This window comes from Stylophora pistillata, chromosome 2 (genome assembly GCF_964205215.1).
Source record: "Stylophora pistillata chromosome 2, jaStyPist1.2, whole genome shotgun sequence".
Lineage (NCBI taxonomy): Eukaryota > Metazoa > Cnidaria > Anthozoa > Scleractinia > Pocilloporidae > Stylophora > Stylophora pistillata.
The window spans coordinates 41,398,503-41,424,124 of record NC_142520.1 but is presented as its reverse complement, the minus strand read 5'-3'; the positions used below and the strand labels follow the sequence as shown (position 1 = coordinate 41,424,124).

The following is a 25,622-nucleotide window of genomic DNA, read 5'->3' as shown; positions in this document are numbered from 1 at the left end:
GAAGAATAATCTACCTGAAGTGGAAGAAGACTCTGAAACTTAAAGGAAAATAAAATGATATAGCCAGAGGTCGTGTGTAGGATTTTTAAGATGAGCCCGAGAGGCTGTCTTGACAGCTGTTTAATGATTTTCTTAGTTAGCTGTAAACGTCTGTAAACATCAGATCGTAGGCGCGCGCGCGAGCACACGCAATTATCAGCGGTAGCTATAACAGATCATGAGCAAATGTCGATCTTATAGAATCTAGGACCCAGTTGTTCGAAGGACGATTAGCACTAACCCGGGGTTAAATTTTAATCCAAGTTTCTTTGTTTCTCGATTCAAGAGCCTTTTTGGGATAATTTTCCCTTGTTCTCTTTGGAGCATCTAATCATTAAACTTGAGATAAAAATAATTGAACTTAATTTTCTTTTAAAGCTTTCTGATCTGAAACCAAGTTTCACGCTAACCCTGGGTTATCTAAACCCCTCTTTGAACAACCTGGCCCAGATTTTTAAACGCGCGAGAACGCGCGTGGAAATTGCTCAACTCACGAAAGCTATTGCATGAAAACAAGTCCGGTGACCCCTTCTTTTTATTGTTCCAATATGATAATAACGTCGAAAGGAATCATCAGAAAAAAAATAGAAAATTCTACGGAAAAAAATTTGCGATGTGTGAAAATTGCCTTTTTTCTAGATTTTCTGAAATTCCGCTCCGTAGAATTTTTTAAAAATCTTTGTGCATTTTCCTTTTCAAGTGCCAAAAGCAATCACTGAAAAAAATCATGGGGTCACCGGGTTAGTTTTCGAATTATTTAAGCCACAAGCTAAAAAATGCGTCTGAATAAACCTATGAAAGCGTTGCCATGGAAACTGCTAGTGACGAGATGACACCTATTTTTGGATATATAATTTAACCCCGTAAAAGTGTTCAACTGGCCTTGGTCAGTCTTTCTGTTGTATTCTTTCAAAGTTACAAACCATCAAAAAGATGAAAACCGGTACGAGCCACCTTAAAAGTAGTCACGATGAACAGAGCAACTACAATCACGAGAAGTGGAACTGTCAGCCAAGAAACTGATTAACCCTACAAATCACAAAACAACTCGTCATATGAAACTATTATGATCGCAAACTCAAGAATCAAGAAAAAAAAAATAAGAAGACATACTAAAAAGAGGCACCTTTAATCGCCATCATTTCCTAAACTAAAAGCTTTCTTATAAAATTACAATAGGATTCAAACAACAGGATACTTTCTCTTTCGGTTTGTTCTTAACCGATCACTTCTTAGTAAATTCTGTATCCGATTTATTCGCTGACTAACATCTTCGTCAATGTTGCTGCGTTCATCTTCTCCACCCTCGTCATCTGAAAACATCACCTCAGGTTCCTCTGTGCTGATCTCCTCTGAAACACTAGATGGCTGTTTGCTGGAAGGTTTTCTATCCTCAAGATTAAAACGAACTTTCTTAGCAGACACCTTCGCTTTGCACGGAGTAATCGCCGCGTCTGACTGACCATCCTTCTCTTCACAACTTTGGTCTTCAAGATCTGCTGAAATTTTCGAATTTTTGGAGATAACTGTGTTATTTCCATCATCAACTACTTGACCGTCCTCAGACTCTGATTCATTTCCTGTATCTGCTTTCGCACCTTCCAGATCAAGACAAGCTTCATTGTCCCTCAGTAAATCTGTGTCATCTCTGCCACTATCTATGTTATTTATATTATTACGATTGCACTCGGACTCGACACCTGCTTCCCTAGTGCAAGTGATACTGGAGCCGAGAACGCTTGATGGGAAGGCCCTATTCACAACATCAGTACCTGAAGCTGTCTCCTTTACTATGTTTTCATATATCTTTCGGTGACCTTCGAGAGAATCTTGATCTTTCTTCACAGCTTTAGAGGTGTTCGCACCGGCATTTGATAAATTAGCCTCATCTCTTACTGAGTTGATATCTCTGTTACATGCCCCATCCTTAAAGTGCCCTACTGAACGGCTATTACCGATCAAAGATTTTCCGTCTGGAGCTTTCTCCACTTGTCTCAGTGTTTCAGTGGCTTTCAAAGTCTCACTCGACGCACTGCCGTCGACGGTGCCTACTTCATCAAACTCAGTCTGAAAGAATGATTCGCATCAACTTAGTAATGTTCTAGATAATTTGGATATATCAACAAAGTCGAAATGGTAAATTGGCCACCGTAACGATTACAAAAACTGACGTTTCGATCGTTAGCCCTTCGTCTGAGCTAATAGAGGAATTGTGGGTTGTGTGTGCTTTTAAAGGCAGAAAATGGAGCTACTTTATTGGCGGGAACATGGCAACGAGAAAAACACGAATAATTTAGTGGAATGAAAAGCGTTCGTTGATACCTGTGGGATTTAGGCTGCCGGTTTGAAAGGTGAGCTTTTGTTCAAGAGTTTTACGGCTTTCCGTGCTACCTAAGTGTAAGGAAAGACCGCAGATTGCCATATGTTGCTTAGAATGATTAGGTACATTAAAATGTCTAGCGACTGGCTTCGATGTGTCCCTGTCATTCCTTTCCACGTCGCGAAGGTGTTGTCGGTATCGGTCACCTAGTCTTCTGCCTGTTTCGCCGATGTATATCTTTTTGCAATAAGTGCAAGTTAAGCAATAGATTACATTGGCGGAGCTACACGTGAAGTGATCGGTCATCTTAATGGATCGTTTGGGTTCTGATATTTTCTCAGTGTTGTGAATGAAAGGACACGTTTTGTATCGTGCACGAGCGCATTTAAAAGTACCTGGTTGGTCATTAGTCTGAAAAGAGCTTGACTAAAAAGTTGCCTATGTTTTTGTTTTGTTCAGTTTGAATGAAATGAGCGGAGGCTGCGTAAAGAGAGTGCTTGTCTCTGGATCGTTTTGAAGTAATTTAAAGTTTTTAAGAATGATGGATTTAACTGAGTGGTTGTGAGGGTGAAACGTGAGAGTGAATGGAATGCGGTCGGAATCTTCCTTTTGTGACGTTTGTAGTGCCGAATGTCGATCAATAAGTTGGGTGCGGTGGTAACCCGCTTGAACGACAAAAACAGGGTAACCACGTTCATCGAAAAACTGGCACATTGACTCTCATTTGTGGTGGAAATCAGAGTCATCACTACATAAAAGACGAAGTCTTAGAAACTGAGAAAAAGGAATGAAATTCTTAACGTGAGGTGGATGCGAAGACGAATATAAGAGGTAATTATGCGAGTCTGTAGGTTTACAATACACACTAGTGCATAAACCGTTGCCTTCAATTGAAACTTTGATGTCTAAAAAGGAAATAGAGAATTGTCAGAAATTTCCCAGGTATATTTCAGAGCCGGGTGAAAAGAATTGACTGCGGTTATGAATTGAGTCAGCTCCTCTCTGGTAAAGGAGGTAGCGCCGATACAGTCGTCGATGTTGGGACCGTAGAGTTCAGGTTTGGACCCGTTGTATTGGCTGAAAAATTGGTGTTCGACAAAACCTACAAAACGATTGGCATAGCTAGGTCCCATTTTGGTACCCATGGCTACACCATAGGTTTGTTTGAAGAAGTTGTCTCCGAATGAAAAACAATTGAGTGTGAGCACTAGTTCGGCTAAGCGTCGTAGTGTTTCAGATTTAGGTTCCTTAACAATACGTTGATCAAAAAAAATGTTTAAGGGCCAGAAGACCTTCGCCATTAGGAATGACAGTGTAAAGAGACGTAATATCCATGGTGACAGAAAGTTTGTTTTGGCCACGGAAATTAAAGTCGCGAAAAAGGTCTCAACGAAAGCATTTCATTCCACTAATTTATTCGTGTTTTTCTCGTTGCCATGTTCCCACCAATAACGTAGCTCCATTTTCTGCCTTTAAAAGCACACACAACCCAAAATTCCTCTGTTCGCTCCGACGAAGGGCTAACGCTCGAAACGTCAGCTTTTGTAATCGTTACGGTGGCCAATTTAACATTTCAACTTTGTTGATATATCCAAATTATTTCGTTACCCCCACCGACGCAGCCCCAAACAGTTTCTTTAGAAACTATCAGTCAACGTTCTAGATAACTATAGGTAAGTAACTTAGAGATTTTAGCTACTCTTTTCAGAAAAAAAAAACCATTTACGCTTTACCTTAGGTCCAGTAAATAAATAATTGATAAGGAACAAGGTGAGATAAAAATTAATTTAAGGTTTGTTTCGCTTCACATAATTCCTCTCAAATCAGACCAACTGATGCTACTCTTTGTCTTGGCTCGTCGTCTCAACAAAAGGAGTTACTAATCCAACCGCAATTTACAAATTCTTCGCAGCGCACACTGATGTAACTTTCTGGAAACATATAGATTTCAAATGTATTTTCTTCACTTCTTTGGCCCAATTATTGCTTTATTCATAACTTAAATAAAGCGAAGGTTGTGAGCAAACTTCAAGAACCTTCAATACCCTTGAAGGGTTACTTTGGTAATTCAGAACAAAATTACAGACGATGTACCTTAGACTTGTTATCAGTCGGAACTGTGATGGAAATGTCTTCCTTAGTTTTCACTTTCTTTCCATCTTTATGTATTGCTTCCTGAAACAACTCAGCGACCCTTCCTTTCAGCACAGTGCACTGAAATTCCAAATGTTCGGTCCTTGTCACTTGAGTTTTGAAGCTCTGTTCAGCTTGCAGCAGTTTATGATGTAGCGATGAGGCTTGCTGAAATTTAAATCACTCAACCTATCAATCAATCACTTCATGTCTGGATAACATTTATAAAGTGATCTCTAAATTATTGCCTGGAACAATCCACAATCTGGCTTGCCTTATTGTGAGACGCTTGTGAGAGCAATTTTCAAATGGTTTTTGAAAGTTATTCAAAATCGCATTGGTTTTAGTCTACTTCGCTTTGTGATTAGTTAAGAAAACTAGTGCCAGTCTCCATACAAGCCAGATAAAGTTAAGACCAATCACACCGAGGCAAATCGCACTTTCCGGCGATACATGGGATCTACATTTATCTAATAGTGCCTTGAAATACAAGCCTTTGATCGTATCAGTTGTTTTGGTTAACATAAAACAGACACGTGTACCCACCTCATAAAAGCTGTCTTCGGTTTGACAAGTGGTGTCTGTAAACTCCCTCTTTCTTTCAACTTTTTCGTTTGTTTTGTTTATGATCTCGTTTTCCAAATCCTTAACTCTTTCTTGCATTGTTTTACATCTACTCTGCAATGAATCTGCTCGGTGTGTCTGACTTTCAAGGTCCTCCTTAACTTGTTTAAGCGTTGCTTTAAAAGAAGAAATCTGCGACAAGATATCTTAGGTCAGATCAATAGGATACTTAAGATGCAATAAGGGAGACTTAAAGGGCTCAGGTAAATGATGGGTCTGCATTATAGTCGCTTCAGTTAATGAAAACAAAATAAAATTAGAAAAAGAGGAACAGGTGCCTTTGTAAAACATGCCGGCAGACCAGCTGGATAAATATTTCAAGTGATTTTGGAGTCTATAATGAGAGATTCCATTTTCCTCTTTAGAGAAAAAACAACAACAACAACAATAAAACCTCCTACCTTAAGTCAGGCACAATATGAATAATATTAATAGAGAAGAAAAGATTCCTCGTTCCTCTCCCTCCCTATTAAAGTACATATATCTTATTAAACGTTTTGTTGTGTAGTGTCGCTGAGTATTTTTACGAGTTGTGCCGTATAAATCTACAAACAACTCGTAAAAATACTCAGCGATGCTACACAACAAAACGTTTAATAAGAGAAATATTATCCAACACGCCGAATTGTTATTTCAGTGTGGGCGAATTTCGCGAATATTTATTTACGTCGCTTGCGCGATGCGAGAAAACCTGTCGGTTCTCTTGGGTACAAATACGGTGAGATATTTGTACTCCTTTTGGGCGTTATTTGTACTGTACGAGGCACAGTTGGATAATAAAAGCGATATAGTTACAGAAAATAAGAAAATACCTATTGTTCTGGATTACGTAAGTAAACTAGGTCAAAATGAAAGTGAGCTTCATCAACACCTCATCTGAATGAGTTTTCTTTAACTTTTCTTCGATTCCTTTCTGTGCTTGAATGTTTTTTTCATCTTCGGCCAGACGTGCACTGTGTTCGTCGAGTTCTTTCTGCATTGATTCTATTTTGGTCTTCTGTTGCATATTTTGTTCTGACCAGTTGCTGTTCAGTTGTTCCAAAGAGTTATGAGCTTCTGACAAGGAGTTATACTCTCGTTGTAAGTCTTCGAGACAACTTTCTAAAGCCTTTTTCTATCATCATATTGAACGTGTTTGAAAAAAAAGGGAAAAAATAAATTACTGAAGAAACCTTACATTGATTATAAGGGTGCCATCAGTGGAAGTCGAATGTTGTTTAATGGGTTTAAAATGACATATGGAAATAGCACTTTAATTTCGTTTTAACCATGAAGAAGAGCAGAGCCGATAAAACTGGCACTCATTTGTAAATTGGACAACCTTCCTCGATCGTTTGTATTACATTACAAAGATTACGAATCCTTTAAAAGAGGGGATGACAAATTATTCTATTTCCCTTGTGCCAGAAGCGGGCATGGCCTCATTCTGAAAGTGACGCTTCTAAGAATTCAAATGATCCATTGACTATAATGCACAATGCAATATACCTGATCATTCCAGTCTGTTTCTCTAGCTTTTAACTTCTCTTCTAAGCTAAGCTTTTCGTGCTGTTCTTTTTCAAGACACTCTTTTAGTGTGCGACACTCTGTTTTAGTCTCATCCAACTCCAGATGAGCAACTGCTTCAAGCTCGCAATGCTTGTTTATAGATTGTACATGCCGGTCAAGAAGTGCATGCGCTTCCTCTAGTGACAGCATTAGTTTCTTAATAAAAGAAAAGAAATATTAAGTTATCATAAACACTCACTGATATTACAGTTGTGATTGGAAAGTATTGGTCCGTTGGTAAAGTTGCTTTTTAAAACACTTGATCATTGGGACGAGGTCCATAAAAAATCTTGTCTTCGTTACCTCATTTTCTTTCCTAGAGTCCTCTTGCTGGCTCTGCAATTTTCGGCAAATTTCGTTTTGCTGAAACAATAACAATAGTTTTTTAATGCCTCGCTTTCATTGATCCCTCTTGGGTAAAAATGACATGTCACATGTCATGTTAAATCATGAATGGGAGACTGTGCAGGAAATCATTTCCCTTTAAACTCCACAAAGGATAACTGTCCTCAAACTTAAGAGAATTTTGATATGATGGAAGGCGAATTAGCAAACCACTTCAACCTCTTCCTACACCAAGTAGTGTAACAGACATATCACAGCACAAGTTGTAAGAAAATTGCCGAATATTGACCATGAAGAAGGTTTCGTACCATCTGAAGTTCTCTTTCCAAAGCATCTGCACGGCTGCGTTCCTTATCAATGTCACTCGATAAGGAATCTTTCTTTTGTGAGACAGCTGCTTTTAAAGCAACAAGTTCGAACTTCTTACATTCGAGTTCCCTCCTGCATGATTGAATGAGGCACTTTTGATGCTCGTTGGTGTACATCAGTTTCCTATGAAGCCGGAAGGCTACAGCGACTGAGAAATAGGTATAAGTTGATGTGAAATTTTGCAAAAGTAGGAGTTTCAGTTAGTGATTAAGTGATGCAATTATAAATAACAAGTTAAGGAACGATATTTTATTTTATCTGTACCTATTCCCGGGCGTATCGGGTGCATTTGTCACAGGGCTTTCTGTTCTAAGCTCTTAACGATACTTTACCCTTTGTTTCAGTCTTTTCAACTAGCTCAGCTAACTGAGTACATTTATCCAGTGCTTTTTTACTGCGTTTCTCAAGGGTAGATATCTGAGATTCATGGCTGTCTCGAGCAGAATTTTGCAATTGGATGAGCCGATCCTGTGAAAAGAACAAAAACGGGGAAACAACTGGCCCTACTGCAATTCAACGCTCTGATCAAAATCATTCCTTTCCATCATCTTCGTTATCATCGTCGTCATTCTAATCTTCGTCGTCATTCTAATCTTCGTCGTCTCGTCAACTACGTAGTTATTGTCGTCATCCCCGTCGCCGTCCTCGTCCCAATCGTCATTGTAGGACTATCCTCGTCGTGACCGCACTCACCATCGTCATAAATTGTTATCATCATACTAAAGTATTGGTGAAATTTTGATTTACAGAGGAGGAACGCCACTATTACAGCCTGACTCTAACTGTACCTGCTCTTTGATCTTCTTTTCGAGCTTGTACTTCAACATCTGAATCAAATATGACCAACAAAGTTATCACCAAGGAAGATAAGTTCAGTTATAGATAATACAAGTACACAAATAGTAACTTAAAAGCAGGGCTCGACACTAGCTTTTTAACTTACTAACCAAGTGGCTAGTGACATCTTAGATATTACAACAGTTTCAGTTTGTTTACTAGCCAACTGGCTGGTGGAAATTGAAAACCACTGGCCAAAACTGAATTTCTACTAGTCTGTGGCTAGTTGGCTACCGTTAGTGTTGAGCCCTGTTAAAGTGCTGGCCAAAGACACGATCAGACCATTTTGGAAGCTAATTCTATTCTTAGAAAGTCATGCAAACATCCTATGCATCAGCTGGTAGTCAGCCAATCCTGTTTCTGTTGCTATAAACTCCCGCAAAGAGCTAATAATCAGTCTTAATGGGAATAACATACAACGGATGGAAACTTACATGAAGAGTTCGGACTTCATCCTTTAATACTTTTAGTTCCTTTTCTGCGCACTCCACTGCCAGTGCATGTCTGGCCTAAAATGGGTTGAAAATTGACAGAATAATCCGCCCAAATGGAAGAACAAGACAACGACAGATGCAACTACATTATGGAAGTCTTGACCAAAGCGAAAGGGTTTACATCTTCGACATCTCTATTCCAGCTTCCATGACAAAGCACGACAAGGAATGATCTAATTCTCCCCAGATGGGATACCAGTCCTTTTGGTATTAACGCTAGAGGTCGGTATCCCCCGGTAATCCACATTCATTTTCTCAGGTTTATTAATGATACCCATCATAACTCTGGGGTGATTTGATGTATTATGAAGAAATAATGTATTTCTTGAAAACACGAACAGTGGCCTCGGTAAGTCCTCAAAACCGGATCTTGGGAACCAAAAACAAGCGTCAGAAGTATACTTAAGCTGGCGCAATGTGTCTTTCAAGCCATACACATAAGAGTGAACAATTTATGATAATTGGAGTCCTGTTACCTTTTCTTCTTCATAATGTAATAGCCGATCTTCTTGCTTTAAGAAAGAACCCATTAGTACACAAGTTGACTCAGTAAGGGGCCAGGGTTAGTTTTCAATATTTCGCAGCATTTAAAAAATTACCCACAAATTACAAGACCCTTGATCCATATTACGTTGCAGTGGTGAAACCGAAAATGATAACTGAGACCTTAGTAAATTTAGTTGCGCATGTCCTGCCTGTTTCGTGCTTTTCGATTTTCTATGACTGCGATTAATATTCCCAAAACTTAAAATTTGCAGCATCATTTGCGATAAAATTGTATCTGATATTTCTGTTTATGTCCTGAACCTCTGAGTAAACGTTTTATAGGCATTGTATAAGTTTTATCCTTTCTATTTGATAGTTTTTTCGGGTTAGCAGAAGTTAGCTTAATTCCAAACCGAAAAGAAGGTGTTTTACCTAACATAAAATTAATGAAGACGTTTGTCGTCTCGTTTTGGGCCTTGAATCAAGGATTTTGGTATTGATTCGGGTTTTCAGGATGAAACTCAGCACTTTTAAGCTGTCTTTGGCTATCTTTGTTTCCAAACGCACTAAACGTTTGTTGGAAAACTACTAACAGTATAAGTGCATGTGAGCTTCATTTTGTTCATGAAATAAATCGCAATTACTTTTGACAATTTTTCCGTAGACTGATGTCACCTTTTTAGATTTAATCACCTTTCATTACTTACCTGCTTTTTCAAGTCAATTTCTATCTGGGTTTGTTGCTCAAGTAGAGCGTTATTTTTGACAATTTGTTCTTCCTGAAACGAACAAAGAGCGAATCGAGAGAATTAGTAAGAATGCCAGAGTAAGCTTTTCTATTCAATCATGAAGAGTCTGAGTGGTTTATGAAGTTTAAATGTTATTATATTTACATGTTATCAAGTGTGGACTCAAACCTCAATTATGCGAGTTTTTTCGACTTGCTTCTCTGCTCCCATTATCCATACGACCATTTATATCGACATTTTTCGATTATCCGGACTCTTGATTATCCGAAATATACGCCTAGTCCCCTTGAGTCCGAATAATAGGGGTTCAACCGTATAATAAGAAAAAATAAAAACAGAACGCGAATGCAAACACGTATCCAGGTTTTTATCTTTGAGGTTGGGAAAATTAGTCCAATGTGGTCTCTTTGCAGGATTGTTTTTTCAGTTGACCTGATGAAGTCTCATTCAACCTAAATAGACTTCAATGTAAAAACACAACAAGAAACCAAATTCACCAGGTTCAGAGTTACCTTCATGCGCTCCACTTCATGCTTTTCAGTCATGAGGGTCTTGATTTTCTCCTCGTTCTCCACGTCCAGGGTCTAATTTCACCCCCAAATCACGAGCAAGATGTACACAGTTGGCCGTTACGCAGCCGCCCAAGAAAGGAGAGAGAGGAAAGTTAATATTCGTGTGCGAATCGCAAAGTGTTAACAGAACTCTAAGTGTGAAAAGAGCGCAAAGTGTGAAGAGAGTGCGAAATGTGAAGAGAGTGCGAAGTGTGTAGAGAGCACAAAGTATGAAGAGAGCACAAAGTGTGAAGAGAGTACGAAGTGTGAAGAGAACGCGAAACAACATCATTGGGTTGACGCCTCTCTTTACTGAGTTTATAAGCGACCACCAGAGTTTCGAAACGGCTCGAGATGAGTGTATTTCATAAGTCAACTGAATTAAAATTCGTTTACGTACCCGCTGAATCCGCAGCTCTTCTATTGCCTATAGAATACAGGTAAGGAAATAAAGGTAAAAATAATAAGGGATTTTGAATCCCATCGCCATAACAAACAAAATACCAAGTAACTTTTTTCTGTGTCAACCATGTTCCAAAGTTTAGCACCACAATGCGAAAAGAAATACAGAAAGCGAATGTTTGCCGCGTAGGTAGATTTTTTTCAGAAATAAATGACCACGAAACAGCCACTTAATCGTAAGAAAAACGGACTGCTAAGCGTGCTAGCAGTCTAAATTTTTTAACTTCTCTTATATACTCACCACAATAAAGTCATTTTTGTACCTTAGAGTTCTCGACAGAAAGCGAATTTTTGCTGCGTAGGTAGATTCTTTTAAAAAATAAGTGATCACGAAAAAGCCACTTAATCGCTAGAAAAACTGAATGCTGAGCGTGCTAGCACTCTTTAAATTACTTTTCTTCTCTTGGACACTCACCACAAAGAGGTTATTTTTAAACCTTACAGTTCTCGATTCATCGATACCAATGGTAGCCTCATCTGCACCGAGATATCTATTAGACACTTTGGTATCATCTTTACAATCTTGCTGTGTCCCTGTAGTACTCATTCTTTCTTCCTGCTTGACAGGTCTCATGTTCTTCATATTTCCTGTAGTAAAACTTATTGTTAACAGCTCAGGTAGTTTGTAGTTGATCCCAATGGCGGTTTCTCCATTATTGTTCTGTTAGAAAATGCCCACAATCATATGAATTGTTTTAACTATAAACCATACGTTAAAACATGCAGTTACTCTGGCATATTAAACTGTTTTTTATCCAGAGCAGATATCGTGGGAAATCTGTAAACATTGGTTAACATATCCTGGACCAGTAAATGTAATAGTACAGGGCTGGAATAATAGTTAATCTAGGGCTCGATACTAAAGGTAGCCCACTAGCCACAGACTAGTAGAAATTTAGTTTTGGCTACTGGTTTTCGGTTTCCACTTGCCAGTTTGGCTAGTAAACGAACTGACATTGTCGTAGCATCTAAGATGTCACCAGCCACTTGGCTCGTAGGTTGAAAAGTTAGTGTGAAGCCCTGTAATCATGAACTCTGATCTCTCCAGATGTTAAGGATAAGTTGAGAAAACGGATACCACCCCTTCCTCCCCCCCCCCCCCCCCCCATTATGTAAACATATTTGTCACGAGTTGCCGTGGCAAAAAGAATAAATAAACGCACGAGGTTCGTTTTGGTCCGCCATATTGCTTGTATGTCTGCTTTCTATGTAAAGGATTTCGACCTCTCCTTCCGCGGCCGATAACAGAGATGGGGTGGTCAGGAAAAGGATTGTTGAGAGTCACTCGGGTTATGACAACCTGATTGCAGAAGTCATTTCCTGGGTCATACAACATTGACTCAAGTGACCTTCAATTTTATAGACTGATACTGAATTCTGCTCAGGTTTTTTGAAGGTCTTCAAATGCCAGTCAATATCACTGACAATAGTGCTACTCAATTTGTTAACAAGTCACCCTTTGCCATCACAAAAAGGACACTTTTATATGATATACTACATATCATTTTCGAGATTCACATAACATTTCCAGGCTTAACGCTTGGGAAACAAAGATGAAAAAGGGAAAGTTTCATTGTAGAAAACATTGGAATAAGAATGTTTGTTTCACCTAGATTGTAGACTATAATGTATGAATTATAAAAATATCACAACTTGCTATGTGACCTCTGAACAAAAGTTGCAAAATTGGCAATCAAATTTATGCTGCAGATTTTAACATAATTTTTTTTCCTAGTCACCATGGTCACCAATTGCAAAACAGTCACAGCTTGGAGTGCTACCCTAGTAAAATACTTTTATGTGATTAAACTAATAAATCATATAATACATGCAATGATTCTCTTGGTCTCACAAATATGAATAGTAAATCTGAATCAAAGCATAATATCTCTTCGCTTCAACATACTCTACAAAATCGAAATTGGAGCCAAAAAGAGAATTCTCCTTTTACACTTAGTAACTCATGCTGATGCAAACAGGTGTGTCTAAGGGCACGAGTTTTTATTGGAAGTAATTTCTTACCTTCCCAACCAACACATCTCTGCAAGTGTCACTTGACTCACAAAGGGAAATGAGGACTTCATCTTTGACCTCATCCTCTACTTATGAAAATAAAGAGACAGCTGTTTGTTTTATTGTTTGTTTTTATTTTTTTCCCTCAATCAGGGCAGTGCACTAGCAGTGCCAGTGTCCCCTAATGCCTTGTGTTTGCCCTTGGGCAACTAAGGAATCTTAGGTTTTCCATAAAAACTGCTATGCTGAGCACTCTGGATTTTACAATATTATTTCAGAGCACTGGGCTCACTTCAGTTTTTCTTAGAGCACAGCCTTGTCCATTTCAAAAATTACAGACCTTTTTGAAGATTACAAAAAGAGAAAGCAAAGAGGGGCACAAAATATGGTTAGCTAATCAAGATATACGCCTTGTAAGTTAATTGTATTTTCCATGTATTAAAACAAAAAAATACAAATGTAGGAGAGGGTAAAAGGAATCACGGCTTAAACAGCAGATTGATATATAGTACGGCGTCAGAGGAATACAGTAATTAATTAACGCTAAGGGAAAAAAAGTAAACACGAAAAGTGCTCTTTGAAATAGTTTTCTAGTAGGCAATAGTCCCGTATGGAGACAAGAGAAGAGATTAAATTCAATTTGTAGAAGTTCTTTGAAATTACTTTGGGTCAGAATATAATTTTACAATTAGTCGGGAGGATATATATGTAGTAACAAGGAGGTAACTTATCAGTGTGCACGGTATTATCAGCACTTAGGGAAAACATGCGACGCTTACCTTCCATACCCTCATTTGAACATAAGACGTCTTTTTCTTCTGAACTCATCATGTTTTCTGATAAAAATAAATGAAATGAAATTCAAAACTTCAAAGTAAGAAATTATCTCGGCTGATTGCACCGAAATGATTAAAAGAAGGAAATATTTTGCAAACCAGTGTAAAAAAAAAAAAAAAATATATCGTCGAACATTTCGTAAAATTATTCAGAATTGAAATTGCAATAAACACGTTAGTTTTCCTTACCGTCACTACAAGCCTAGTTACCTCTTCATATTTGCGTTATCTCGTTAGCTTAATAGAGAAAAACTTGAGGAAAGGTTGGCTTTTTTAACAACAAATTATAAGTTTCCAAAAGAAATGGAAGTGGAAAACTGCGGCAAATCACGCTTTTTCGCGCGCTTTTCGATCGTGTGGCGCGGTAGCTCAGCAATGACGGAGGAATCTGGGAAAGAACATCGAAGTAAATAACAAAATGGCGGAAGTGAAGGTACAAAATCTTCTCCGTTTGTACAAGCTTAGGGACAGGTTTGACGCCGTAATCCTAGCTGTTCATGCTTGCCTTGTGGAGCGAGAATTCCGCTGTATCAATTCTGGGGAGGAGGTGAGTTTAACAATCTGTAACTTTTAAAAATTGTCTCAAGAAAAAAAATAATAGCTGACTCTTTACAAAGTGCAAACGAGTTGCTACATTTTATTTTGTTGATGATAATTTTACAGTGCTGTAAGTATTAATGAAGTACTAGTTCTTTGTACTTTACAATAGAACATTTACTGCACCGTTTTTCTTAAAGTGAATTTTTATTTCGACTTTTGTTATTCCTGCAGAGAAACACACAGCAAGAATTTGATCAGAGAATTTTCTCAAAGTGATTTTTAATTTCGACTTTTGTTATTCCTACAGAGAAACACACAACAAGAATTTGATTTCGGAGAGACTCTTCCTCCCAATTGGAATTCTCTTGACGATGTTTACGCTCTTCAGTACCGAAGAGGAAACTTTAGTTCTGTGTACATTTTAAAAGCCTTGAGGCTGGGTGATAAAATGATGCTGTATCTCATGGTGTGTATCTACTGCGTAAATGGTACCAATACTTAATTGAAAAGAAAATAGAACGAAAAACTGGTTACAAAATCTAAATGGGGTATCTGACAGCCCCATGTTTTTGATGACACCTTCTAAGATTACACTCAAAGGTATTAAAATTCTGTCTGCTTCTTTTAAAAGACGATTACAACAAGCCCTGTGCCAGAGGTTGCCTACTACAGGCAGGGAAAGGGAATGTCCTAGTGTAGGCTAATTGTCTCTATTTTACGGACAATAGTCTTTTTCTAGCGAGTCCCTAGCATCTCAAACACGGCTTGTTATCAAACTCTGGCTGCTTCCTTGTTGTGTGTGGAATTGTGTTAGGTCATCAACATAATTTTTTCTGCTTGTCATTCCTCTCTCCTTCCTTTTCATGATTCATGCATTTCAAACCATGATTGGTGGAGCAGGATAACACTGAAATAAAATGTTTTCAGAAATTGCAAAGAAAAACCAAAAAAAAAAAAAAATTCAGAGGGTTACATGTTTCTGTTCTGTTCTGTTTTAATTGTTTTGTTTTTGTTTTTGTTAGTGTTGTTGTTTTTTATTTTTTTTTTTTATTTTGGGGTTAATTGCATTTTCTTATCATAAAAAATGATAAGTTAAGCAGTTCATGTCACAAAAATGCTTTCTTTTTAATCAAGAATAACTTAAGAATAATCTCTTCAACTTAAGAATAATGTCATTTCATCTGATTAGTTACTGACAGTACTGTTATATATCTTACATGTTCTACAAAAAGCACCAGGGAATCTCTAACTGTTAAAATATAATACAGGAGGTTTTCTATTAAAAAGGGAGTAATAGCATCAGATTGCTCAAATAAACTAAGGAATTATTTACCTAGGAGGAAGATGAATCCAAAATGTTTGACATAGAACTGGATGTGGAGAGCTACACTTCCACATCAGCTGAATACAACTCTACACAGGGTACCCAACAGATGGACAGGTTTGCTTATAACTGATGCTTGGTTGAGATCTTATTAATTAGAAAGTGAGATTTATAAGGCTTCTTTCCCTCCAAGATTTTGTGGAAACCACTTACAAATGATCACAAACAGGAGTATAAAAGATTGAGCACAATGTTATTGATAATCTTCAATTTCGATGCTCAAGCCTGTTGGTTATCAAACTAAGCGGAAATCTGGACCACTGCAGAAAAATTTGTGAATGTAATAGGACTACATACTGTCCAATTTGGAAATAATTGGATTAAAAAAAATTCAGGACAGCCACAATTGGACGAGGTTGTGGGCCGAGTCTAATTTGGCTGTCAGAAGAATGTTTTGAATCCAGTTATTTGTAAACTGGACAGCATGTAGTCCTCTTACTTATTAATTTTTTTAAACTGTCCAACTATCGAAATGAATCCTTAATAGGACAGTTTTAAAAAATTAAAGAATAATAGCTACATATATGCTGACAATTTTAAAATAACTACCAGCAATTGCATACCATGACTTGAACTTCCATTTATTATCACTTTGCAAGTTTTGCATCCTGGCAAATAAGTTACACTGTATCCCATCAACAAATGATTAAATAATTTATTTCATAAGTGCTTGAATGGAAATTTCTTTCCACATTTTTTTTTTTTTTTTTTTTGTAAGTTTAAATTATTTCAAAAGTTTTTCTCTTTACCAAATTTTATGTTACTTAATCGTTTCACTCCCATGATGTTAGTTTGGAGAATTTGGTGTTGGATCAATTGATATTTCCCTTAATTTATTCTCAACACTTGTCTGCTTGATATTGTGTTGAATTTGTAAGGAGAAAATCTGTCTTGATCATGCATGGGAATGAAAGGATTAATGATCGGGATAGCAGAACAGTGTTATATACTGTTCTTGTTGTCCTTCAGCAGCATTTTTGAAATATATGTAGATCAGTAGCACGATCCAGGGTGGCAAAGCATGTTTACGAAAACCATATTGAGCAAAAAAATATATATTTCAAACAAAACACTTTAAAACTTATATATCCTGTTAGATATAGTTAACCTCTTTGTATTAAACCAAAAATCGTGGTAATAGAGGAAGAATTTATTTTTTTATGGATTTTAGTATTCAGAAAAGTGAGGCGAATTCTTGTGTAACGCGTAACATAATCTGACAAAGCATCAAACATATTCAAAAATTTCTTACTTAAAAATTTAAAATTTCAAAATAATTTTGACTTAGAAATACACTAGAAACATAGACTTTTCAATAAAATAGTTAAAATTGGAACACTGAATTGTAATATTCGCGCTACGAAACAATTTTCTCGGCGACCGAACATGTAACGCTGTTTATACAATATTGTACTATACTTCATAGTCACCAAGATTTTGTCGCAAAAAAAGCTCAAATCAGTTTAAAAAAATACATACAATAATTCTCAGATGATTTATTTTCTGTATACAAATTTTTATTCCATTTAATTCAAAGACAGCGTAAAAAATCCAAAAAGTCTGAATCGCGAACACATAAAATGCATAGAAAATTTACCTTAAAATTATTTATCCTCATCTCCAAAAAGGTCTGTGATAGCCGCGCTTAAAATGAAATTGCTCTTCAACTAGCAGATCTGTCATTCTCAAATTCTAAACTTTCTATCGGTACCAAATGTTCACGAATCTAACTCAATTTAACATCTAAATTTATGTCTTTTTTGAATCGCGAACATATTCGATCTTGGAACAGTATTGTTTGCATTGGTGTATCAGTTTGCACGCGCAAAATAGTGGCAGTTTTAGAAATCTTCGCATCTAAACTTCGCTTCTTCCTCGCTTACAACAACCTTGTACATTACGTCTAGAGGGGGTATACAACAATTAATTGATATACACCCATGAACAAAGGATCGTTTGAGACTGGAAATTACTAGAGAACGTGACTTCCCTAGCGTGACTTCTTCCGTCGAGAATTTACACGCTTCGCTTGCGAAATATTCAGTGGAAAACAAAAAATATTCTGCTGATCAATGGAGAAAAGAAAAAGAAGAAAAAAAGCTTAAACAACAAAGGGAATACTATGAAAGAAACAAGGAAGTTCTTGCACAAAAAGCAAGAGAAAGAATGCGCTTGCTTCGAAGCAAGAAAAAAAACGCGACAGTCGCCGCAGTGAAAACACGCACATCTGCACAAAAGGCTGATGACAAAAGAGCCAACCGTGAGCGGAATGCTGCATCAGCTATCAAGAAGAAGGTTTTGAAGCAAAGAGAAAAAGAGAGGGAAGAGAAAAAGCGACAGCAAACTCGAGAAAGGGTTCGAAAACTTCGTCAGAATAGAAAAGAGTCATCATTTGCGCAACCGGAACCGGAAGTCAACATCACCACACCGGCTTTTAGTTCAAGGATGGCAAAAAAACGTGCAAAGGACAAGGTGTCCCCTGCCTTACCTCAAACCCCCGCAAAAAAGGCTGAAATTCTTCAAAACCTTGCAAGTACTCCTCGCACAAGGAAGATTCTTGAAAAAAAGAAGTTCGTGAGACCAGTTGAGGAGCAACAAAATATCGAAGCAATGGAGTGTTTGGTAGAAGATTTGGCAGAAGGATTGTCCAAAGTCAAAAAAGCTAAGTCGACTGATGAAAGAGTAGCTTATAACTGTACGCGCTCTTTGGCTTTTGGATCTTCTGTCAAAAAAAACAAGCACCAAACACGGATTGCCAAGATGATGGGAGTAAAAAGAAGCCAGGTGTCCAAAGCTATCAAACATAGAGAAAGAGTTTTGAAGGGTGATGAGGCCTGCTGGTTGAGCACAAAAAGAAATGTCAGGTGTGACGCGATTAAAGAAGAAGATAAGCGTGTTATCTACGATTTTTGGACCCTACAAGCAAGTCGACCCACTGGATCCAAAAGAGACAAGATGCGGCAACGAATTGGCAAAAAGGAGTATGTGGAGCACGCAAAGCATATCCTTGAAAAGACTCAAACAGAGTGTTTCAAAGAATTCCAGGAGCTACATCCCGACATAAAAGTGAAACAACGAAGATTTGAGCAGTTGAAGCCTTTCTTTGTTACTGGAGCTAGAGAGAGAGATAGACAATCTTGCTTGTGTAGGAAGCATGTAGAATGCAAAATTGTATTTGATTCTTGCATGAAATATCGAAAATCCATACAAAATAATGAAGTTCAAGCCTTTAATTTTCTCACTGAAGCTGTGGAATCCACATTGTGTGAAAAGCCAGAAGACTCCAGCTATTCCTCTCTAGACTGCCTGACAAGGAGCTGTGACAAGTGTGGGGTGAAGAACTTCAAGACAGCAGCTGAAGAAATGTCTGAAACTGAAGTCAAGTGGAAACGATATGAATACATAACGTACAAAGATAACAATGGCGAGGAAAAAAGGAAAATCCACTTGGTCCAAAAAGAAACTCCTGCCAAAGAGATGTTTGACTATTTCCAGCAACTCCTGAAAGATTATCCCTACCATTCATTTATGGCCAAATGGCAAAAAGAACAGTTTGATCATTTAATGACAAACCCGCCTCTCAACCATATCATCTGTGTGCATGATTTTTCTGAGAATTACACTTGCAGATCACAAGATGAAATTCAATCAGAGTATTTCGATCCTGTGAAAGTCAGCATTCATGTGTCAATTGTCTATCGCCATGCTGATATTGACATTGATGGCAAAGCAAGTACAGAACAAGACCCTGTCCTCATCAAAGAGCACATCTTTGCCCTTTCAGAAGACAACACTCAAGACTACCATTTTGTACACCACACCCAAGGCCTAATACTGACGTACCTTAGGAATGAGGTCAAAGTGAAAGTAGACAAAGTTCATGAATTCACTGATGGGTGTGCTGGACAATACAAATCTAAGCACACTTTTGGTGATTTGTCATGTTCTTTGTCTGACTTTGGGTGTCAGGTGGACCGGCATTTCTTTGAAACCTCTCATGCAAAAGGAGAGCAAGATGCAGCAGGTGCTAATGTCAAACAACGTGCTACTCTTGCTGTGATTCGAAGAGAAGCATCCATCAAGTCTGCAAAGGAGCTCTATGAGTATCTGAAGGACAAGTTCTCTTTGCCATCTTCAACCAACAGCAAAACCACCTTAAACAAGAGAGTATACTTCTACATTCCACTAAATGGAGAAGGAGCTGTTGACAGAAACAGAATTGGCCGCACTTTTAAAGAGCTAAAAGGGATTAGAAAAATCCACTCTGTAAAAACAACTTCTCAGCAATGTAAGGTGAAGACAAGGCTAAGAAGCTGTATGTGCATTGGTTGTTTAACTGACATGGACTGTGAAAATGAGGAGTATGTTGATAAGTGGAGAGAGGTTGAGATGTCAAGAGAAGGAGATGTTGCAGTCACAAGGCAGAATCAAGACTCAGTCAATGTCAGTAAAACAGTCAATGCACTCACTGATCTTGTTGAAGAAGGAAGTACTGTCGCCATTGCAGCAGCTGATGACGCCATATATGATTACTACCTCTTCAAAGTTACAAGCAGTGGTGCCATAATTTTGGGTGAAGATGAAGTTGATGACTATAGTGCTGCTTATCAGAAAGGTTCCTTTGTCTTCAAGGGTAACTTTTTCCTAAGGGACAATATTATAGACATGACCTACAAGCTTGACAATAAACAAGCTATTGTGTATGCAAACACTGTCAGGACTATCTGTGGAGAACTCAAGAAATTAAATAGGCGTAGAAATGTATTATTCCAGCTTTTACCCAACCAGCATGAGGAAATTATGTCTTCTTTTTAGTTATGTAAATAAAACTGTGTTATTTCTAAACAGAATCGTGAATTTAAGCCTGCAAATGTGTAAATAGAATATATGACCACGCCTGCTATGCATTCTGGGTATTAATTAATGAGGATAATTTAACAGATAACATCAAATATTTTCTCAAAAAGTAGTTCTTACAATAAAAGTTTATGAATAATCTATGTTTTGATGATTTTTTGGTAATTTTATGAAGTTGCTAGTTTTTCCCTAATGTTACGCATTTGTACCCCTGGATCTTGCAACTGATCATACAAATTAATCGAATGAAGCCTTAGACTGCTGTAAAAAGTAAAATGTTTCACAAATCCAAGCTTTTGTTGATCAACAGCATCATCAGGGATAAGAAAATATTCCATGAAAGCATTGATGTCAAGATTATAGAATGAAAATGACCCCACCAATTTATGCCTGTACAAAGCATTTTTCATTAGTAAGTACAAACCTACACTCAATTCCCGGGAAGAATATAGTGAATTTGCAGACCTTCTATTTTAACACCATTTTGACGCTCTTTTACATCCTTTGTTTATACGGTCCATCATTAGAGCCATTATTATGTTCCATTGATATTTCACAGTTTATTTAGAACTACAGCTTTCATACATAGTCACGTCTTTCACACATTTCACCACACACTGTTTTTACATAATTATATTTTTCTTATCCCTGATGATGCCGTTGATTGGCGAAAGCTTGGATTTGTGAAACATTTTACTTTTTACAGCAGTGTAAGGCTTCATTAGATTAATTTGTATATATGTTACATATACTGCTGAGTACAAACATGAAGCCTTCCATGTCTACTTACCAACAGATGAGTTTTATCAGGGAATATTAGTTACGAATTAGCTCACTGATAAAATGTCCTAGTTAGTAAATATTAATTATTTCACGAAATTGTAATTGATTGTGTTAGAGAGTGAGAGAGATTTCATAATATTGTAAACAAAGTCCATAGTACATTTTATAATTGCACGCACTTATTCTGCCTAATCATTTATAAGGATGGGGAAAGGTGCTGTTGGGTAATAAGAATTAATTAGTATAATTTCAGAGCTGAGCTGAGAGTTTCCAGCAATCTGATTAGTCGAGCAGTTCCTTATATGACGCTATATAAACTGCTCCATGCGGTTTATACAAAATGTTAAAATAAAATGTTAATAAATGTTACTAATTAAAAATACTATGATTTTAGAAATTTCTCTGTTGTTCAGCTCTGAAAATATACTAAAACAATTATTTGCCTCAGGTTCGGTAAATATTGTCGAATAATCCCCTCAACTTTGTCTCGGGGATTTTTCGATGATATTCACCTCACCTTCGGCAAATAATAGTTAAATATAGATGTATTAATTAAAAATAGTTTGGCTTGGGATTTTACTGTACTCGTGATTGTTGGAAAAATACTAGCAAGTAGTTACACAAGGCATACTATGAATACTGTACATAGAAGATTACAGTTTAAGTCAGATTGTCAGATTATTTCAGATTGTTAGATCATTTTGAGTTGTTCTTATGAGGGAATTGTTAGAATGTTGGCAGTGATCTGTTTGTAAAGAAGATTGTTTACAGTCCTGGGGAGTCTGTTGAGATTTGGCAACATCCAGCTAGTATTTTTGCATCAATATGCTATTATTTTCTCCATGTAGAATATTCAAACACCTGGAGCAATTGAAGACAAAAATATTCAAAGAAGTTGTCGACAAATTTACTTCAAGCACCAGCAGGGCAGGTTCCCATGAGGAAAGAAGGCAGAACAGAACAGATAATCAGAGGTAGCTGTTGATAAAAAGACCTAAATAATCATTTACAATGATGCTTTCCCAAATATTGTAATGAGTGAATTGAATGGATATACTTATCTCCCAGGGAGCAACCAAGCAGATTGATTGATGATGACCCACTGAGAATACCTCCACGCAGGCCACCAGACTTTCATGGGGAATGGTAAAAATGATAGCCAATACTTTAAAATTTGTACAGTTTGGGTCATTTTTGTCATTGAAATGAGGTACCATACATTAACCTTGCTAACTCAAACTCAGTCAATTCGAAATTCCCCTGGTTACTCGCACAAGATCTTATTTCCCTCTATGCCAATTTTTCAGTCATTTACTATCAGCTAATTTGAACTCGTGCTAACTTGAACCATCGATATTAGGAGTTAGAGTTAGCTGGGTTATACAGCTGTTGTTATATATTGATTACAGTAACTATAAATAGAAAATAAACTGTGTTTGAAGGCCAAGTTAATGTTAGTCAGTCATTCAATCGTGTTCATAACAACCAAAGTAAAACAAAAAAAGGAAAATTCTACGGTGAAAAGAACTGAATTTTATCTGCATAAAAGCTTCTTTTCTTTTAGAGAGTGATTAGACATAGTGTACCCCATTCCACTTTTTGGGAGTGTGTTTTCCCTCTGATTATTAAGTTAAGGATTCTCTGCAAATAATATTATTTAATATTATTGATCAATTTTTGTTTGTATTTAGGAATATTGGGTTCTTCAATAGAATAGACATCAATTTACACCCCTGCTACATGCACCTATTTACAATCATTACCATTTTCCTCCCTTTCCAACCCGGCCAGAAGGAGGCCATTATCTAGAAATAATAGTTGTACAGCACACCAAGTCTCCTAACTGTAAATGATTCTCCTAGGGCACCACCTGCAGTAGGGCCTTTTAGATATGGTGATGGAGACAGGTTCCCTGGACACCCAGGGTGAGTTATTAGAATCAAACTTGTGTGCATTTTCTTTTGACAACAAGTTGGTGCCAGGAGATCTGGCATTTTTATTCCAAATCAACTCCTATGACCTATAACAACATCAATCATAGTTAACAAGTACAATAATTTGTAAGTTGTACTTTAAACAAGCCACCAGGTAACATGTTTGCCAAAGAGTTGATGCTGGGACAGGTACTTCTGAAGGTACTACAATTCGCAATATATAGAAGAGCTGACCTTCGTTTATATTCTGCTTCTCAAGGGAAAAAATCCATCATCACACTGTATGTTGTAAATCTTGTTGTAAAGCAGTGTTCTCTGCAATTACTTATCAGCTAATATATTGATTCTTTTTATGCTCTAATCAGTGGTAGTGGTGGCATGTTGATGGACCCTTTTCGTACAGGAGGCATGGGTGGGGTAGGACCTGGAAGGTTTGGACCACCACCCCTCCCAGGACAGTTGCCAAGGTTTGATTGACTCCTGTAACAATTCACAAGAGTACTACATCCTTGTTATTCATAATTTTTATGTGATTGTAACAGGGTTATCGCTCAGCGCTAACTGCCAGCAAAATTTGTCAGATGAAAAAGCGGCTATTTGTGGGCTGGAATTTTGGCCAGTGATTGCTTGGTGAAGTACAACATGGGCACTTCTGAGGTTACACACAAGTTTATGATTGTTCATCACCTTTGAGCCACCTTACTTGAAATTTCAGCAAGCAGCACAATTTCTTAGCTACAACCCTGTTGTAATCAGGCAAGACTTGCATAGAAGTAGTGACCATGCAACACTAGTTTTATATATGCAATACAAAATTTATACTTTGTTATGCAATTTTTGTTCAGAAATAATTTGTGTTTCTTGCAGTTGTTAGTGGTTTGCTTTCACACAGTATTGTAGTGTTGTAGTGGGGGCTTTTGTTACCATCTTAGTATTTTGATGGTTTACACTTTAAACCCTTGGGAGTGACCAACATCTAATTTCTCCTTGCAAGATCATCCCTGAATCACATATTAATTAAGGTCACGAGAATATTTAGGAAATAATCACCAACTAAAAGAGCTTTTGATTGTTAAACAATTTTCCTTGTCAATGTCCTAGGAAATGAATAGAGAACAGTATAGAGAATAAAGGCTGATAGTTCCTAAAGAAACTGTTTGGGGCTGCATCGGTGGGGGTAATGAAATAATTTGGATATATCAACAAAGTTGAAATGGTAAATTGGCCTCTGTAATGATTACAAAAGCTGACGTTTTGAGCGTTAGCCCTTCGTCAGAGCGAATAGAGGAATTGTGGGTTGTGTGTGCTTTTAAAGGCAGAAAATGGAGCTACGTTATTGGTGGGAACATGGCAACGAGAAAAACACGAATAAATTAGCGGAATGAAAATATAGAGAATATGCATACTGATGTTAGGGGGTAAGATAATGGGTTAAGTAAAATCCTCTTCTAAAACATACTGTCTGTTCTTGTTATAGGGGTGCTGTCCCTCCAGGAGCCAGGTTTGATCCATTTGGACCAGTACCACCTAGAGGATCACGTGCTGATCCACGGTCAGGAAGATTTGCTGGGTGAGTTTCTCAAAACACTTGAATTTCATGTAGTAGGACACTGGTTGTTGTTTACATGGTTAGCTCATTTTTCTTATCATTCAAGAAGTTTGTCATCATGACTATATTATATTAACTGGCTCGAAGGGTCAACAAGTTTCTCACAAACTTCTTTGTGCAGTTTTTATCGGAGAGAAAAAATGTATGAAATGTTTTTTTCCTTTCATTTTTTATGACATTCAACAATTTTTCGATAAATTTAAAATAATTCACTTTTTCCTGTCTTTTAGACCTGACTCAGATCACTTGCCACCACCAGGATATGATGACATGTTCATGTGAAACTAATGGTTAAAAAAAAATTGGTTCTTCAAGCCTAGAATTATGAAGAATTGGCTTGTTATTTCTAAGTTAAACTTAGTTTTATGATGCTGTTACAGATTGAAGATAAATTGAACTTCATTGTTTCAGGTCTTATTAAAATAACTTTTGTTCAGATCTCTGACTGGCTTAATTTGTTGATATTTTACACAAGTACAGTTCAAACCATCTTATGAGCCAAAACTATCATTAATGACAATTAAAATGTAGGGAGTTACAAAGTGAATATCTTATAAGTAATGCATGGTTGTTTTCTAGAAGGGAGCTAACAAAATTCTCTAGCTTCAATATTACCACTCTAGATAGTCTCCTGAAGCTTTTCACATGAATAAATTCATAGCTGCTTGTAAGTGTGCGAGCATAATTTCATTTTTAGCCCTGTGAAAAT

The 25,622-nt window shown here is 37.2% G+C and overlaps 3 protein-coding genes across 6 annotated transcripts; 2 read left to right on the top strand and 1 right to left on the bottom strand.

Annotated features, from left to right (window-relative positions):
* Positions 1 to 1,139: 1,139 nt before the first annotated feature.
* On the bottom strand, positions 1,140 to 14,212 carry LOC111344677 (uncharacterized). Of its 4 annotated transcripts, none has more exons than XM_088747297.1 (18): positions 13,996 to 14,212; positions 13,750 to 13,806; positions 12,980 to 13,059; positions 11,373 to 11,618; positions 10,896 to 10,922; positions 10,457 to 10,528; positions 9,903 to 9,974; positions 9,186 to 9,221; positions 8,650 to 8,724; positions 8,167 to 8,205; positions 7,711 to 7,846; positions 7,318 to 7,526; positions 6,968 to 7,027; positions 6,605 to 6,820; positions 5,988 to 6,230; positions 5,039 to 5,248; positions 4,454 to 4,660; positions 1,140 to 2,106 (listed from the first exon to the last, which is right to left on the bottom strand). In XM_088747297.1, exons 2-18 carry the CDS (start codon positions 13,799 to 13,801, stop codon positions 1,222 to 1,224), a joined length of 2,865 nt encoding a protein of 954 aa, XP_088603423.1. In that variant the 5' UTR covers positions 13,802 to 13,806; positions 13,996 to 14,212; the 3' UTR covers positions 1,140 to 1,221. The 4 variants fall into 4 exon arrangements, with proteins under 4 accessions (XP_088603423.1, XP_088603424.1, XP_088603426.1 ...); XM_088747298.1 differs by having other exon boundaries at positions 12,980 to 13,056; XM_088747300.1 differs by lacking the exon at positions 6,605 to 6,820.
* On the top strand, positions 14,195 to 25,351 carry LOC111344678 (proteasome inhibitor PI31 subunit). The gene is made up of 9 exons (XM_022951924.2): positions 14,195 to 14,353; positions 14,654 to 14,812; positions 15,684 to 15,787; positions 22,219 to 22,344; positions 22,439 to 22,516; positions 23,233 to 23,295; positions 23,670 to 23,771; positions 24,782 to 24,874; positions 25,144 to 25,351. Exons 1-9 carry the CDS (start codon positions 14,225 to 14,227, stop codon positions 25,193 to 25,195), a joined length of 906 nt encoding a protein of 301 aa, XP_022807659.2. The 5' UTR covers positions 14,195 to 14,224; the 3' UTR covers positions 25,196 to 25,351.
* On the top strand, positions 15,794 to 20,728 carry LOC148739549 (uncharacterized). The gene has a single exon (XM_088747301.1). It carries the CDS (start codon positions 17,897 to 17,899, stop codon positions 20,543 to 20,545), a length of 2,649 nt encoding a protein of 882 aa, XP_088603427.1. The 5' UTR covers positions 15,794 to 17,896; the 3' UTR covers positions 20,546 to 20,728.
* Positions 25,352 to 25,622: the final 271 nt, after the last annotated feature.

Coding starts and splice junctions, on each gene's coding strand:
- LOC111344677 (XM_088747297.1), bottom strand. CDS start 13,801: ATGATGAGTTCAGAAGAAAAAGACGTCTTATGTTCAAATGAGGGTATG. Junction 10,529..10,895: donor AAGAGCTGCGGATTCAGCGG/GTACGTAAACGA, acceptor GGGTGAAATTAG/ACCCTGGACGTGGAGAACGA. Junction 2,107..4,453: donor CGACTGATAACAAGTCTAAG/GTACATCGTCTG, acceptor TCATTCTTTCAG/ACTGAGTTTGATGAAGTAGG.
- LOC148739549 (XM_088747301.1), top strand. CDS start 17,897: ATGCGCTTGCTTCGAAGCAAGAAAAAAAACGCGACAGTCGCCGCAGTG.
- LOC111344678 (XM_022951924.2), top strand. CDS start 14,225: ATGGCGGAAGTGAAGGTACAAAATCTTCTCCGTTTGTACAAGCTTAGG. Junction 23,296..23,669: donor AGGTTCCCTGGACACCCAGG/GTGAGTTATTAG, acceptor TGCTCTAATCAG/TGGTAGTGGTGGCATGTTGA. Junction 23,772..24,781: donor CTCCCAGGACAGTTGCCAAG/GTTTGATTGACT, acceptor TTCTTGTTATAG/GGGTGCTGTCCCTCCAGGAG.